General features: G+C 45.2%; 1 protein-coding gene across 1 annotated transcript in view; it reads left to right on the top strand.

Moving 5' to 3' along the window:
- Window positions 1–14,613, top strand: part of ARHGAP35 (Rho GTPase activating protein 35) — a 50,146-nt gene that overhangs the window by 9,913 nt on the left and 25,620 nt on the right. Inside the window, exon 2 of the mRNA XM_034438180.3 lies at window positions 5,892–9,783. Coding sequence (XP_034294071.2) covers window positions 6,091–9,783 — 3,693 coding nt within the window. The 5' untranslated portion in view covers window positions 5,892–6,090. The remainder of the gene's footprint in view (window positions 1–5,891; window positions 9,784–14,613) is intronic.

Below are 14,613 nucleotides of genomic sequence, written 5' to 3'. Positions count from 1 at the left end.
TAAATTCAGCTGTTGCTAAATTCAGCAGCTGTCATTTGGGAAGCTAAGCTCTACTTGTTACTTCTTGGTTATAATTACAGATGTCCTAAATAATATTTTCAATAGCATCAGTCTCCTGAAAACATCTTTCTCTACTAAAAATGCCCCTAGAAGTGCAGAAGACAGAGCTGTATTTAGTCTGTCTGTCATATATGCCATTCCATCTTAAACCAGTTTTGAACGGTTTACAATCCTCCTATAGATAAACTGGGTAAAACAATGGAAAAAGAACCCAATAATAAAATTATGAAATTGTATATAAAGCCAACAAGTAATACAGCACCGATGCATACACTTCTACAGGTAATCCTCGACTTATAATTGGAACCAGAAAATTTGTCATTGATGGTGCGGTCATTAAGAGAGGCATTGTGTGACTGCGCCTGATTTTACGGCCCTTTTTGCTGCGGTCGTTAAGCAAGATATCACAGGATTGTGATTTGCAACCTTCCCTGCTGTCTTCCCCATTTTGCTTGTTGGAAGGCCGGCTGGGAAGTTCACAAATTGCAATCAAGTCACCCTGGAGCCATCGCAAATGCCAGCCCCTTGCCTAGTGCCCAGATTGCAACTGTGCCATTGTGGGGATCTTGCAATGGTTGTAAGCATGAGGACTGGCTGCAAGTCACTTTTTTGAACACCGTCATAAGTTTGAGCAGTCACTAAACGAATAGTCGCAAGTGGAGGACTAACTGCATCGAAGGATGTAAATAAGTTTCTTTCCATCTCAAAGACCTGTTGAAATAACCAGTACAGATAGTCCTCGATTTACAACACTTCATTTAGTGACCATTCAAAGTTACAACAGCACTGAAAAAAGTGACTTATGACTGTTCTTCACTCTTAACGACCGTCGCAGCTTCCCCATGGTCACGTAGTCAAAATTCAGATGCTTGGCAACTGGCTCATGTTTATGACGGTTGCAATATCTCCATGGTCACGTGATCCCCTTTTGCGACCTTCCGACAAGCGAAGTCAAGGGGGAAGCCGGATTCACTTAACAACAATGTTGTTAACTTAATCTCTGCAGTGATTCACTTAACAACCGTGGCAAGAAAAGTCGTAAAAGGGGCAAAACTTGCTTAACAAATATCTCGCTTAAAACAGAGTTTTTGGGCTCAGTTGGGTCGTAAGTCAAGGACTCCCTGTCTGTGGGATCATCACTATTCCAGGGAAGAGGGCCTTCGGTTGACAAGGCCCACCTCCAAGGATGAATGCAGAAGGGGCCCACCCTTCCTGGTACCCTTGGCTCTCGGAGGTACCCAGGCTCACCACCGGGGAGGCTCCCTTTATCTCAAGGGCTTGAATTTCTCCTCAACTCCCATCTCCACTTAGTTAGCTTTAATGACCCAGCTGGGAAGGCGTCCAGCCTGCTTGGCGAGTCTCCAGTTCCTCCACCATCCGAGCGGCTTGATGCTTCAAAGTGTGGTGATACCACAGGGATAACGGGAGCTTAACTACCGTAGGCTAATAGCTCCCGTCCTTCGCAAGGATTTTGGGGCACTTTCTACTTCTCTAAGAACACAGGTGGGCCCACCTGCTGGGAGTTGAAGTCCGGCAGGCTTAAAGTTGGAGACCCTTGCCCCAGAAGATGCTTCTCTGAAATAACCTTCCTCTGGTACCTGACCCTGACATCCCTCTGCAAGGCTGTTAAGCCAGCACTTTTCTGCGAGGCTTTTGAATGGCCACGTTGTCTAGATAGGATTGACTTGTTTGGTGTGTAGATTGGAGCCGACAGGCCGTCTCTCTCTGTTGTTTTATGCTGTACTTTGCTGGACAAGTGTCAGTTGTATAGCTGTTTGTGTTGTAACCTGCCACATGCTGCCTCCTTCAGACTACGTGCTATAGAAGATTAATATGTATAAATGTTTTGTTTATTAAATTTATAAACGGCTGCATTACGTTTTAGAACAATTCCAGAATGGCTAGAGTAGCTTTGGAATCCAGATAGTGCTCGTCTTACAGCCACATCTAAGCCCCACATTTCCCTTGCTAAACGAGACAGTTAAAGGAATTTTGCCCCATTTGATGACCTTTCTTGCCATGGTTGTTAAGTGAATCACTGCAATTAATAACATCGTTGTTAAGTGAATCTGGCTTCTCCATTGACTTTGTCAGGAGGTCCCAAAAGGGGATCACGTGACCCGGGTACACTGCAACCGTCATAAATATGAGTCAGTTGCCAAGAGTCTGAATTTTGATTGTGTGACCGTGGGGATGCTGCAGTGGTTGTAAGTGTGAAAAACGGTCATAAGGCACTTTTTACAATGCTGTTGTAACTTTGAATGGTCATTAAGTGAGTGGTTATAAGTTGAGGACTTACCTGTAGTTATATGTTCAGTAAGAACCCCTGTTTGGAACTCAAAATACTTCAGAAGGCTTAATAATGATCTCTCTTTTCCTACTCCGTGTACTTTCCCTAGTTCACGACTGAAGATCCGATAGAGGAGTAGCAAAACCAGTGAGCACAGTTCCTACCCTCGGTGTTTCCTCCCCGCCCTTCACTTCTGATAGTGAATTTTCAGAGATGGGCTGACTTTGGCCTTGGTAGGGGGCCTGGTTTGAAAGCTCCTATATGCCCTGCCTCTAAGAATAGCCCATCTGTTGCCTGAGATTAAACATTTCGGATCCAGATGGTTAAAAGCTTAAATCAGCCTTTCCAAAGATACAAATGACCCATTTCAGAGATTCTCTACACTTCAGCCGCCATAGTGCAGTGAGAAAATTTACGGCTCTGCGAGGAACTTCTTTGCCCATTGTCTGGCAGCGTCTCCCTCCTCTGGCGCTTGTGGTGCTTTCAGGCTCATTTGCCATTGGCTTTATTAAAAGTGATTTTTAACAGCATGTCATCTCAAACACTCGAACCACGCCAGGCCGAAAGGGAGCGTTAAGTACAAATATCACAGATACTGTTTGCCGAACAAGCGCCCTTAAATTAAGTTAATTTGTGGTGAGTTTCAAAACGGGCTCAGTTGGGATGTGTTTCCTTTTGGTTAAGAAGAGCATCCAGCAGACAAGAAAGCTAATTTAGTTGTGAGCTGCATGCGGTAGGGAAGTGTTACTTGTTCCTTAACGATAAAACATGATAAAATAATACAGAGTCCTACTTCTCTAAATCAGCGTAGGATTAACTAAGGTTGGCAGCCGTTCTGTGGTACTGTCCAGCTATCTAACTACTGTAATCTTCTGGGCTGAGGAATTTTCCCTTGTTTCCTGCAAACGAATAACTTTCACAGAGATAATAAAATACATGCATTTGTGACTGGATGCGCACATGATGCTAAGACCATGATCTGCTTTGGATTTAACATAAGGGTAGGCAGCCAGTAGCCCTTGGAGTCCTCCCACAATCCCGACGTCTGAAAACTAAGGACATATCCCTACTTTGTTTGAGGTAGAAAGCATATAAACTGTTATGTAAGCCAGGGCTTCTCCAAACTTGGCAACTTTAAGACTTGTGGACTTCAAGTCCCAGAATTCCTCAGCCAGCATGGCTGCGTCCAGAAATCTTAAAGTTGCCAAGTTTGGAGACCCCTGATCTGAGCCATAAATTAGGCATAGGACAATTAATAAAACAAAGTCCCACAAACTTCCTCCCAGTGGAAGTTCCCTGCCGTGCTGATGTTCATGATACAGAACCATTGGGCCCTCAACTTGTCGATCACACCTGATGATGCGTGCGCATCAAAAGCTTGCCCGTCCCTGGCTTAGCCTGATCCATTATGATTTGTAAAGGATATACTGGCTAGGGGATTCTGGGAGTTGAAGTCCATGCTTGCAGATGGAGGAATGCTGGGAGTTGAAGTCCACACATTTTAAAGTTGCCAAGTTTGAAAAACACTGCTCTTAAGTGTGTGTGTGGGGGGGTGGGGGGGTGGTGGATGGATGGATGGATGGATGGATGTATTTTACTCATCAGATTCTTCAGGGTTGCTTATTTGCTATGTTGAGAACTTAAAGTACTGGTTATAGGGATGAAGCTCTTGATGCTGGTGGGGGCCAATCCATACTTTGGGGGAGGGGGAGAAGAAGAGAGGGACAAGAGATACCAATGGAGATAGACAGAAATCCTCAATGTACTATCATCTCCATGAATGGCTTAAGATATTACCTGTTTAATGTATTTTGTACACTTGAATCCTGCTTTTCATGCATGGATCCTCAAAAAGCTATCTGAATGTAAAACAACGTGTTTTACAGAGAGGCTCTCTGCATTTGCTGAATAGTAATAGAAACTTGGCATTATGCAAACCCCTGCAAGATTGAGGAGAGCAGCAAGGATGGCAGAACGTAGATGGCGGTCAGGAAAATTCCGTGATTGCAGAGTCAAAGGAATGAGGATGGGATAAAGCAGATTTTAGTTGGTTTCATGGGTATTAGATGCTGGAATGCGTGTATTGCAATGCCCGCTCACCCACCCACCTGTTTTAAATTTTTTCTTGGTAGGAAACTACCTGACATACTATAATCATGCTACTTTCTTGCTTAGAAAATACATTTGCTAAGTTTGAGGCCTAAGAATGCTGCAACATTTCATTAATCTCCTGTAAATGTTTTAACAGGGAATTGCTCACTGGTAGTTTTCCAAATTGGAGAACTTATTTGTCCCCCTTTAGTTAAATGATATCCCTGTTATTTTTATTTCTTTTAATAGAATGCCCCCCACATCTTTTCTAACCCCATTCTGCCTTTTTCCTTAAGGAGTGGGGGGTATCATTTGTAATGTAGAAATGTCTAGCACTTTCTAATCACAGCAGTTTTATAGCTTTTAAAAATTCTGTAAATGGGAAGCTGGTTGTACAGAGATAGCAAAATCATAACATGATACCTTTTTAGTATTTAAAAGTGTGTGTGTGTGTGTGTGTGTGTGTATTTCTATATTTCTTTTGGATATGTGAAACACCCAGACTTCTAGATTCCTCCGTGGGGAATGGAGCTGCTCTAAATAACAGCCATACCTTTGAGGTGTAATTGTACTTGGGATAAGCTCTTGGTCAGATTCAGAGCTGGGTTGAATTTCTACTCTGTGCTGGTTCCTCCTTCCTAGTTTTTTAAAGAGTTCGGAATGTTTTATCTGGTGACTCAGCTGATTTTTAAACTGAATGTACTTGGGATCAAATGTTCCAGGTTTCTTTTTCTAACTCAAACATACAATAGCATTAAAAACTTACAGCCACTCTTTGTCTTTCGTAATCCATTCCGAATGAAGAACTAGTTAAGCAGCATTATTTAACAATCGGAGCAAAACAGCGGATTCAAGATCTGCCATCCATCGGTCATAACTCTAGACCAGAGGCCACCCTTGTTATCCAGGTGCCAATCCCCACTTTTAAAGCATAAGTAACAGATTAAATCTATTTTAGAGTACACCCCCGCAGATTAACACGCCTAATATGTTTCAGAATAGCTCGAGCTGAGACAAATTGCTTACTGCTTTTTAATTAACCTCTGTATTACTACCTACGCTCTGGTTAACATAGCACAATAGAATAATCCACTTTGTTCCCTTTACACAAGGAGGACAAAGTGCCATTCCTGAATCTTAAAAACAAAAACATCAACCATTCAGTAATTAAGGGAAGAAGAAACATGATATCCGTGTTCCCCAACATGGTGCCCTCCAGATGTGTTAAGTTCACTCAGAAGATAAGAGCATTTATAAGCCTGTCCTCGTGGAAGGGGCTGAGTTGGGGGATTCTTCAGATACAGATCGACTTACAATCATTTGTTTAGTGACCTTTCAAAGTTAAAATGGCACTGAAAAAATTTATGACCTGTCCTCACACTTACATCTGCTGCACATTAAATTAAATTTCAACCATCCTGAACCATTTCTTGTTTTTCTTTTCTTTCAGGGAAAAATGCTGATCATCCAGTTGTGAGTATCGGTGGCAACTGAGCTGTGGTGGCGTGCCAAGAGTGGGGACAGTTGTCTTTGCTGTGCTAACCGTCCTTAATCCGAACTGCCAGTAGTGCCCCTTGCCGTTTTGGGATTGCCCGGGAGAACCCCGATAGCCTAGGAAGCAGCCCCGCGCAAAACAGGATGTTTGGACGATGATGATGGCAAGGAAGCAAGATGTCCGCATTCCCACCTACAACATCAGTGTGGTGGGCTTGTCCGGGACCGAGAAGGAGAAAGGCCAGTGCGGCATCGGGAAGTCCTGCCTCTGCAATCGGTTTGTGCGGCCGAGAGCAGACGACTTCCACTTGGACCACACCTCCGTTCTCAGCACCAGTGACTTTGGAGGGCGGGTGGTTAACAATGACCACTTCCTGTACTGGGGAGAAGTGGTGCGCTCTCTGGAGGACTGTGTGGAATGTAAAATGCACATTGTGGAACAGACCGAGTTCATCGACGACCAGACTTTCCAGCCGCACCGCAGCACTGCCCTGCAGCCCTACATCAAGAGGGCCGCGGCGACCAAACTGGCCTCCGCCGAAAAGCTCATGTACTTTTGCACCGATCAGCTCGGCCTGGAGCAGGACTTTGAGCAGAAGCAGATGCCCGACGGGAAGCTGCTGGTGGACGGCTTTCTGCTCTGCATCGACGTCAGCCGGGGCATGAACAGGAACTTCGACGAGCAGCTCAAGTTTGTCTCCAACCTCTACAACCAACTCACCAAGACGAAGAAGCCCACCGTAGTGGTCCTGACCAAGTGCGACGAAGGCGTGGAGCGGTACATTCGAGACGCACACACTTTTGTCTTCAGCAAGAAAAACCTTCAGGTGGTGGAGACCTCAGCCAGATCCAACGTGAACGTCGACTTGGCCTTCAGCACTTTGGTGCAGCTGATCGACAAAAGCAGGGGAAAGACTAAAATTATCCCATACTTCGAGGCTTTGAAACAACAGAGCCAACAGATTGCTGCCGCAAAGGATAAGTATGAGTGGCTGGTGAGCCGTATTGTTAAAAACCACAACGAAACTTGGTCCAATGTCTCGCGAAAGATGCAATCCTCTCCGGAATATCAGGATTATGTCTACTTGGAAGGGACTCAGAAAGCAAAGAAGCTTTTCTTACAACACATCTTTCGCCTTAAACAAGAGCATATAGAACGCAGGAAAAAGATGTACCTGGCCATGTTGCCTCTTGCCTTCGATGCCCTGATTCCAAACCTGGATGAAATCAACCACTTGAGTTGCATCAAAGTGGAGAAGCTGCTGGAGACCAAGCCGGACTTCTTAAAGTGGTTCGTCGTGCTTGAGGAGACGCCCTGGGACACCACCAGCCACATCGACAACATGGAGAATGACCGCATCCCGTTCGATGTGATGGACACCTTGCCTGCCCAGCAGCTCTACGAGACCCACCTGGAAAAGCTGAGGAATGAGAGGAAGAGGGCAGAAATGAGAAGGGCTTTCAAGGAGAATTTGGAGACGTCCCCTTTCATTACCCCGGGAAAACCTTGGGAAGAAGCTCGCAGTTTCATCATGAATGAGGATTTTTACATGTGGCTAGAAGAATCTGTGTACATGGATATTTACGGTCGGCATCAGAAACAAATTATCGAGAAGGCCAAGGAGGACTTCCAGGAACTGCTCCTGGAGTATTCGGAACTCTTTTACGAGTTGGAGCTCGATGCCAAACCCAGCAAAGAAAAAATGGGGGTCATCCAGGACGTCTTGGGGGAAGAGCAGAGATTTAAAGCGTTGCAAAAGCTGCAGGCCGAACGAGACGCCCTGATCTTGAAACACATTCACTTCGTCTACCATCCCACCAAGGACACTTGTCCCAGCTGCCCGGCTTGTGTAGATGCTAAAATAGAGCACTTAATAAGTTCCAGGTTTATCAGGCCCTCGGATCGCAATCAAAAAAACTTGCTTTCCGATTCCAACATCGACCGCATCAACTTAGTCATTCTTGGGAAAGATGGACTCGCCCGTGAGCTAGCCAACGAGATCCGAGCTCTTTGTACGAACGATGACAAGTACGTGATAGACGGGAAAATGTACGAGCTCTCTTTGAGACCCATCGAGGGGAACGTCCGGCTCCCGGTTAATTCTTTCCAGACACCCACATTTCAGCCCCACGGCTGCCTCTGCCTTTATAACTCTAAGGAATCCTTGTCTTACGTGGTGGAGAGCATCGAGAAGAGTAGAGAGTCCACCCTCAGCCGAAGGGACAACCACCTCGCTCACCTTCCTCTCACCCTAATTCTGGTGAACAAGAGAGGGGACACCAGTGGAGAAACACTACACAGTTTAATACAGCAAGGCCAGCAGATTGCGAGTAAATTGCAGTGCATCTTCCTCGACCCGGCTTCCACCGGCATAGGATACGGGCGCAACATTAATGAGAAGCAGATCAGCCAAGTGCTGAAAGGCTTGCTGGATTCAAAGCGCAACTTAAACCTGATGAGCTCAACCGCAAGCCTTAAAGATCTGGCTGACATCGACCTTCGGATTGTCATGTGCTTGTTGTGCGGAGACCCTTTTAACGCCGATGATATCCTCCTCCCCGTTCTTCAGTCCCAAACCTGCCGGCCCTCCCCTTCTGGAAGTAGCAATTCCGTGTTACTTGAATACCCCATTGGACCCCACAAGAGGCGCATCGAACTGTCCTTGCTCTCTTTCCACTCCGCCTTCAGCATTCGCAAAAGCTGGCTGGTCCACGGTTACATTTTGTTTTACTCCGCCAAGCGCAAGGCATCTCTGGCTATGTTACGTGCCTTTCTTTGCGAAGTGCAGGACATCATCCCCGTTCAGATCGTGGCACTCACGGAGGGCTCCATCGACGTCCTGGACAACGACCTGAGTCGAGAACAGCTGACGGAGGGGGAGGAAATCGCCCAGGACATCGAAGGGAAATTCACAAGCATCCCCTGCAGCCAGCCTCAGCACAAGCTGGAGGTCTTCCACTTGTTCTTCAAAGATGTGGTGGAGAGGAAGAACATCATCGAGGCGACCCACATGTACGACAACGCCGCGGAAGCCTGCAGCACCACGGAGGAAGTCTTCAACTCTCCCCGGGCTGGCTCCCCTCTCTGCAATTCCAACCTGCAGGATTCTGAAGAGGACGCCGAGCCTCCCAGCTACAGCCCTTTCAGAGACGACAGCTCCATGCCCACCTTGTCCAAAGACCTGTCCAAGCTCTCCATGGAGCTGGAGGGCAACGATGGGCTTTCGGTCTTCTCTGTGATGAGCACTTTCGAAAGCAAACTGAACAACAAAGTACCTCCGCCGGTGAAACCAAAGCCCGCTGTCCATTTTGATATTACCAAGGGGGATCTCTCTTACCTGGAGCAAGGACACCGAGAGGGACAACGGAAGCCCGTCTCCTCTAGTAGCTGGCCACCTACTGACGGCTTCGACCCTTCAGATTACGCCGAGCCAATGGACGCCGTGGTCAAACCCAGGAACGAGGAGGAGAATATCTACTCTGTGCCTCACGACAGCACCCAAGGCAAAATTATCACCATTCGGAACATCAACAAAACCCAGTCCAACGGGAGCGGCAATGGGTCGGACAGCGAAATGGACACCGGCTCCTTGGAGCGGGGGCGCAAGGTGTCGCTGACCAGCAAGCCAGTGCTGTATCGCACCCGATGCACGAGACTTGGGCGCTTTGCCAGTTTCAGGACCAGTTTCAGTATAGGGAGTGATGATGAGCTGGGGCCCATCAGGAAGAAAGAGGAAGATCAGATGTCCCAAGGCTATAAAGGAGATAATGCTGTCATTCCCTACGAGACTACTGATGAAGACCCCAGGAAAAGAAACATTTTGCGTAGCTTGAGAAGGACCACCAAGGTAACGTGTGTGTACGTCTGGGAGTGTCTTTAACGCCAAATGGTCTGGTTTGACAGCCATTAGAGCAGAGGTGGGGAACAGGGCCCTTTTATGGCTTGTGGACTTCGACTCCCAGAATTCCTGAGTCAGGCTGGCTCAGGAATTCTGGGAGTCGAAGTCCACAAATCATAAAAGGGCCATCATTCCCCACCCCTGCATTAGAGGGTCATCCAATTGTTTGGTAGTCCAATTGAAAAATAATTAGGAGAGGGGTACCTGAATAGAGGGCTGCATGTAAGACTTGGACCATTTATTTGCTGTTCAGAAGCGTCTATATTTGAGAAACATTGGGAACAAATGTAAAGGATGCAAGAAATACTTCCAGTGTTGATTTAAAGATAACCGTTTTGGTTTCAGAAATTAAGGTGCTGGATTAGAACTCAGAAGACACTGGGTGACCTTGGATCAGTCACTCTTCCTCTCAGCCCAACTCAGGGTTGTTGGGTGGGAACACATAAGGAACGAGTACTATTTACACAGCCTTGAGTTGCACAGAAATATGGGACGCTATTCTGGTATGCAAATTCTCAGGAGACTCTGTCCCTTTGCATTCTGGGAAGGTAGCCACCAACAACGCTCCAATAATCTGATCAGAGTTACAGTTTAGGGGTCTGTTCAATAACGATAAGAAAAGCATTCTAATCAGATATTAATACAACGTTTGTTTTTTTCATGTAAGATTTCATATCTGCCTTTTAAATCCAGCTTCAGAAAGCAATTTTCAAATAAGCAGCTGGCCCTTTTGAAAATAATGAATTTTGAAGAGCTAGTTGTCAAGTGCACAATATGGACTTTGTGTTTCAAATTATTTTCTGGGAACCTCATTACTGTTCTGGTTTGTAATAAGACATCAAAAATACGCCTTAAAAGGAGAGATTGTAACGTCAGTAGGAAGTGGCGGATCATGTCTATATGTTTTCATTTCTCATGTGATTTCCATCCCCCCTTAATCTATAGTTTTGTAGAGGAGTTTGAAATGACATCAGAAAGGTTTCCTTTCTCTTTAAACAAGGCTGTGGCTGCTTTACAAAACGGGGGTGATTTCATTCTTGCTGCAGTTGTCCTGCTGCCAGCAGGGTGGACTTCTCCGCATTGGCAGGAGAGCTCTGTTACTGGAAGAGGGAGGGGAAAAAATACAAAAGCAAGCCAGATAGGTTTTTTTTTATAATGCCCTCTGTTTGAAAAAGCTTTGATAATGACTCAGAGCTTGCTACTTAAAAAACAACAACTACTATATTTTATTTTAAAATTATTATTTTAAAATTGTAGGATGGCTGTATGCATTGCAAGCTGAAAGCAGAAAAAAAGCTAACCCTTTTCCCTCCCAGTCTACAATGGCATCTTACATCTCCTAATTGGAAAACAGCCCTTGATTAGAAAGGGTATGAATATTATTAACTCTTCCATTCCTTTATGGGACGGGGGGGGGGGGGAAACCCTCGAGGCTCCTTTTTGTACCAGGCCATCTGTTTGGACTGTTAGTGTAAAGAAGAGAGTAAAATTAGGCGTCAAGAGAGAGGAAATGGCCGAGAGAGCTCTTCCAGCAGTTTGCAGAAATTCGAACTTGCCATCCAGACATGAACAAAAAACTGCTCGCTAGAAAATTCAGGGTGGGGAGATGGAATCGTTGCTGAGCTGCCTCTTAGTCAGCAGAGGGAGCCCAGACAGGCAATGAAGCTCAGTGGGTAGGATTTCAAAGTTGGCGCAAGGGAAAGCTTAAATAACCGGAAAGGTTTTTCTACCTATTGCTCTTCCAGAAATACGGATGTGGGCAGTCCTCGACTTAAGACCACAATTGAGCCCAAAATTTCTGTGGCTAAGCCAGGTGGTTGTTAAATAAGTTTTTGTTTTTTTTTTAAATTTCATTTATATGCCGCCCTTCTCCGGAGACTCAGGGCGGCTTACAATGTGCTAAGCAATAGCCTTCATCCTTTTGCATATTTATACAAAGTCAGCTTATTGCCCCCACAAACTGGGTCCTCAATTTACCCACCTTAGAAAGGATGGAAGGCTGAGTCAACCTTGAGCCTTGGCGAGATTCGAACCTGCAGTAATTGCAGGCAGCTGGTCTTAATAACCAGCTTAATAACAGGGTGCCTTAGACCACTGTACTACCAAGGCTCTAAGTTTTGCCCTATTTTATGACTTTTTCCACCACACTTGTTAAGCAAACCACTGCAGTTAAGTGAATCGTGAGGTCGTTAAGCGAATCCGGCTTCCCCCATTGACTTCACTTGTCAGAAGCTCACTGGGAAGGTCATAAATGGTGTCTGCATGGCCATAGATAGCGCAACGGTCCTAAATACATGCCAGTTGCCAGGTTTCCAAATTTTGATCAGGTGACCCATGGGGATGCTGTGCATGAAAGCCAGCCATGTCGCTTTTTTCAGTGCCGTTGTAACTGTGAACGGTCACTAAGCCAATGAACATGTCGGTTGTTAAACGGCTGCCACAGTTGTAAAGCAGCCACTGTGATTGTCAAGCAAAGCCATGATTCAGTATGGGTGTGTTTTTGCCAAACACTGGGAGAAATTGCTGGTTTTCGGCAAAACCATCGTACTATGCGGTTGTGTGACTGCAGATGGCCGTAAATGCAATCCTTTTGCCAGGGCCTGAAGTTCGGCCATGTGATCACAGAAGGGGCATGATCATCAGAACTTTAAGCCCCAAGGTAGGTCTGTCGGAAACTCGGACCACCGCTAAGCAGCCGGTCGTAAGTCGAGGACCAACTGTATGCAAGTAGATTTCAGAGTGGAGGGTATTCATTGCCATGTTGTGTCTTCTCTAAAATGCATGGCTAGTCTTCATTTATTCTTCAGCCATTTTATACCTTTCAGGGATGGGAAAGCCTCTTTGTAGCTCAATTATAGTTTGGGCTTATTTCCCTGATAGATAGAAATGCCTTATAAAAGTGGGGTTTGCAATTGATTCATAGGTAAAAAGAGTCTTTTTCTTCTATGTGCATACAGGCAGCTTGCGAAGATAATGGCTATCGGCCATATTGCAAAATTAATATGGCTTAGGCATTTAAATCTGCACTGCCTTTGCTGCTTCATTAGGCCTGTTCTCAACTGACTGTGTCATCCTGGATTTCTAGTTGCTTCTGTCACATTGATTTTTTCCATGATAAATCAACTTTGCTTTTTAATCTGCATTCCTGCGCTGTTAAGTTCAAGAGCTGACTCAGCATATGGTGGAGGTCACTTCTGTATGAAAACAATGACTGAATCCACTATACTTTCCCCATTTAAATATACCAGGAGAATCCTAACAAGTGTTGGACTCAAAAAAAAAAAAAGAAGAAGAAGAAGAAGACAGGGTCAATTCCATCTGTAGAAAAGAATTAAGAAAGTTTACACATTTCATTATCCCCAAATATTATTTGGTCTGGATCATTGCTGAGGCAAAGACAGTTGAACGTGGCCAGTCTGTTAAATTGCCAACCGTGTTAAAAACCACACGGCAGTGATTAGACAAGACCAATCTAGCAAAAAATTGAAGTGTGTTTCTAGATGACAAGCTTGTATCCAGCTAAGGATGGCTAACTAGATATTTATGGGAACCCCACAAGCAAAATAAAACCCCTACTGGTACTTAAGGGAATTATTGAAAATCCCAAAGATTTTGCTATTCAGATTGGTTCACATCTGAAAGTAAATTGATTTAAAAGAATTCCCACATACTGTAATAGAGCTACCGGTAGCTTGTTTCTGGTCACCTTTTATTTCTAGCCATAACTGACCCTAGTTTTTCTAATTGGAATGTGCAGAATTAAGACTCATTTCCAGCTAAAATACTGTGACTCCTTTTTTCATTAGAGCAATGCCGTTGGTCAGCCTTTGGCCACGGAAGGGCTAAGGAAAATCTCGTCTCAATTCTGGAGCAGGTTTCCATTCGTCTTTCCTTTCTTAGTTCCTCCGGACCAGAGATGGACCAGAGTTCAAGTGAGCTGGCAGAGGACAAGCAACTCTGCTGCAGCAGCCCTCTCCTTAGGAGACCATTTTTAAAATAATTTATTTCTCATATTTCTACCCTGCCCATCTCACCTAAGCAATGCTATATATACACCTTCCTCTGTCATTCTTAGGCAGCATCTTTCAATCGCAGCAATTGGATGGGTGGGTGGAGTACAGATGATTTTTTGAAGTGTTTTTCAAGAGAAGAGTTGACTAGACTGAATGAATGAATGAAGATAACCATCAGCCTTGTGTTATATTCTCTTCACTGAGTGTGTCTGCTGCAAATATTAAGCCGGTTTAATGGTTCCCTCGTGACACCCACGTGCCTGGCTGTGGGTTGAACCGCTAGACATCTGGCAAACTTTGAAACAAAGGCTGTTCCTGCAGAAATCTGAATTCTTTAACCCGATATTTCTCAACCTTGGCAACTTTTAAGACGTGCGAACATCAACTTATGCTGGCTGGGGAATTTTATAAACAGCTCAAAGTGGTGATTATATCTAATATTCCTCCTTCCTCCTCTTTTCACCACTACAACAATCACCCTGTGAGGTGGGTTGGGCTGACAGAGAGGGATTGGCCTATGGTCACCCAGCTTTCGTGCCTAAGGTGGGGCCTAGAACTCCCAGTCCCCCAGTTTCTAGCCTGGTGCCTTAACCACTAGACCAAGCTGTCTCTCTTAATGGTTATTTACTAACTATGCCTCAAAGCAGAAATCTACGGGCTGACACGCATCTTGCAGTTTTTCAGAGTATGTTCCTTTAAATGTGTTTCCGTTATTCTCTTTCAGGCCTTGAGTGTCTGTTTTTGTGCCGCTCTTCAGGTTTATGAA

This window comes from Pantherophis guttatus, chromosome 10 (genome assembly GCF_059756535.1).
Source record: "Pantherophis guttatus breed Tessera chromosome 10, ASM5975653v1, whole genome shotgun sequence".
Taxonomy (NCBI): domain Eukaryota; kingdom Metazoa; phylum Chordata; class Lepidosauria; order Squamata; family Colubridae; genus Pantherophis; species Pantherophis guttatus.
This window is presented reverse-complemented; position numbering and strand designations above follow the sequence as displayed.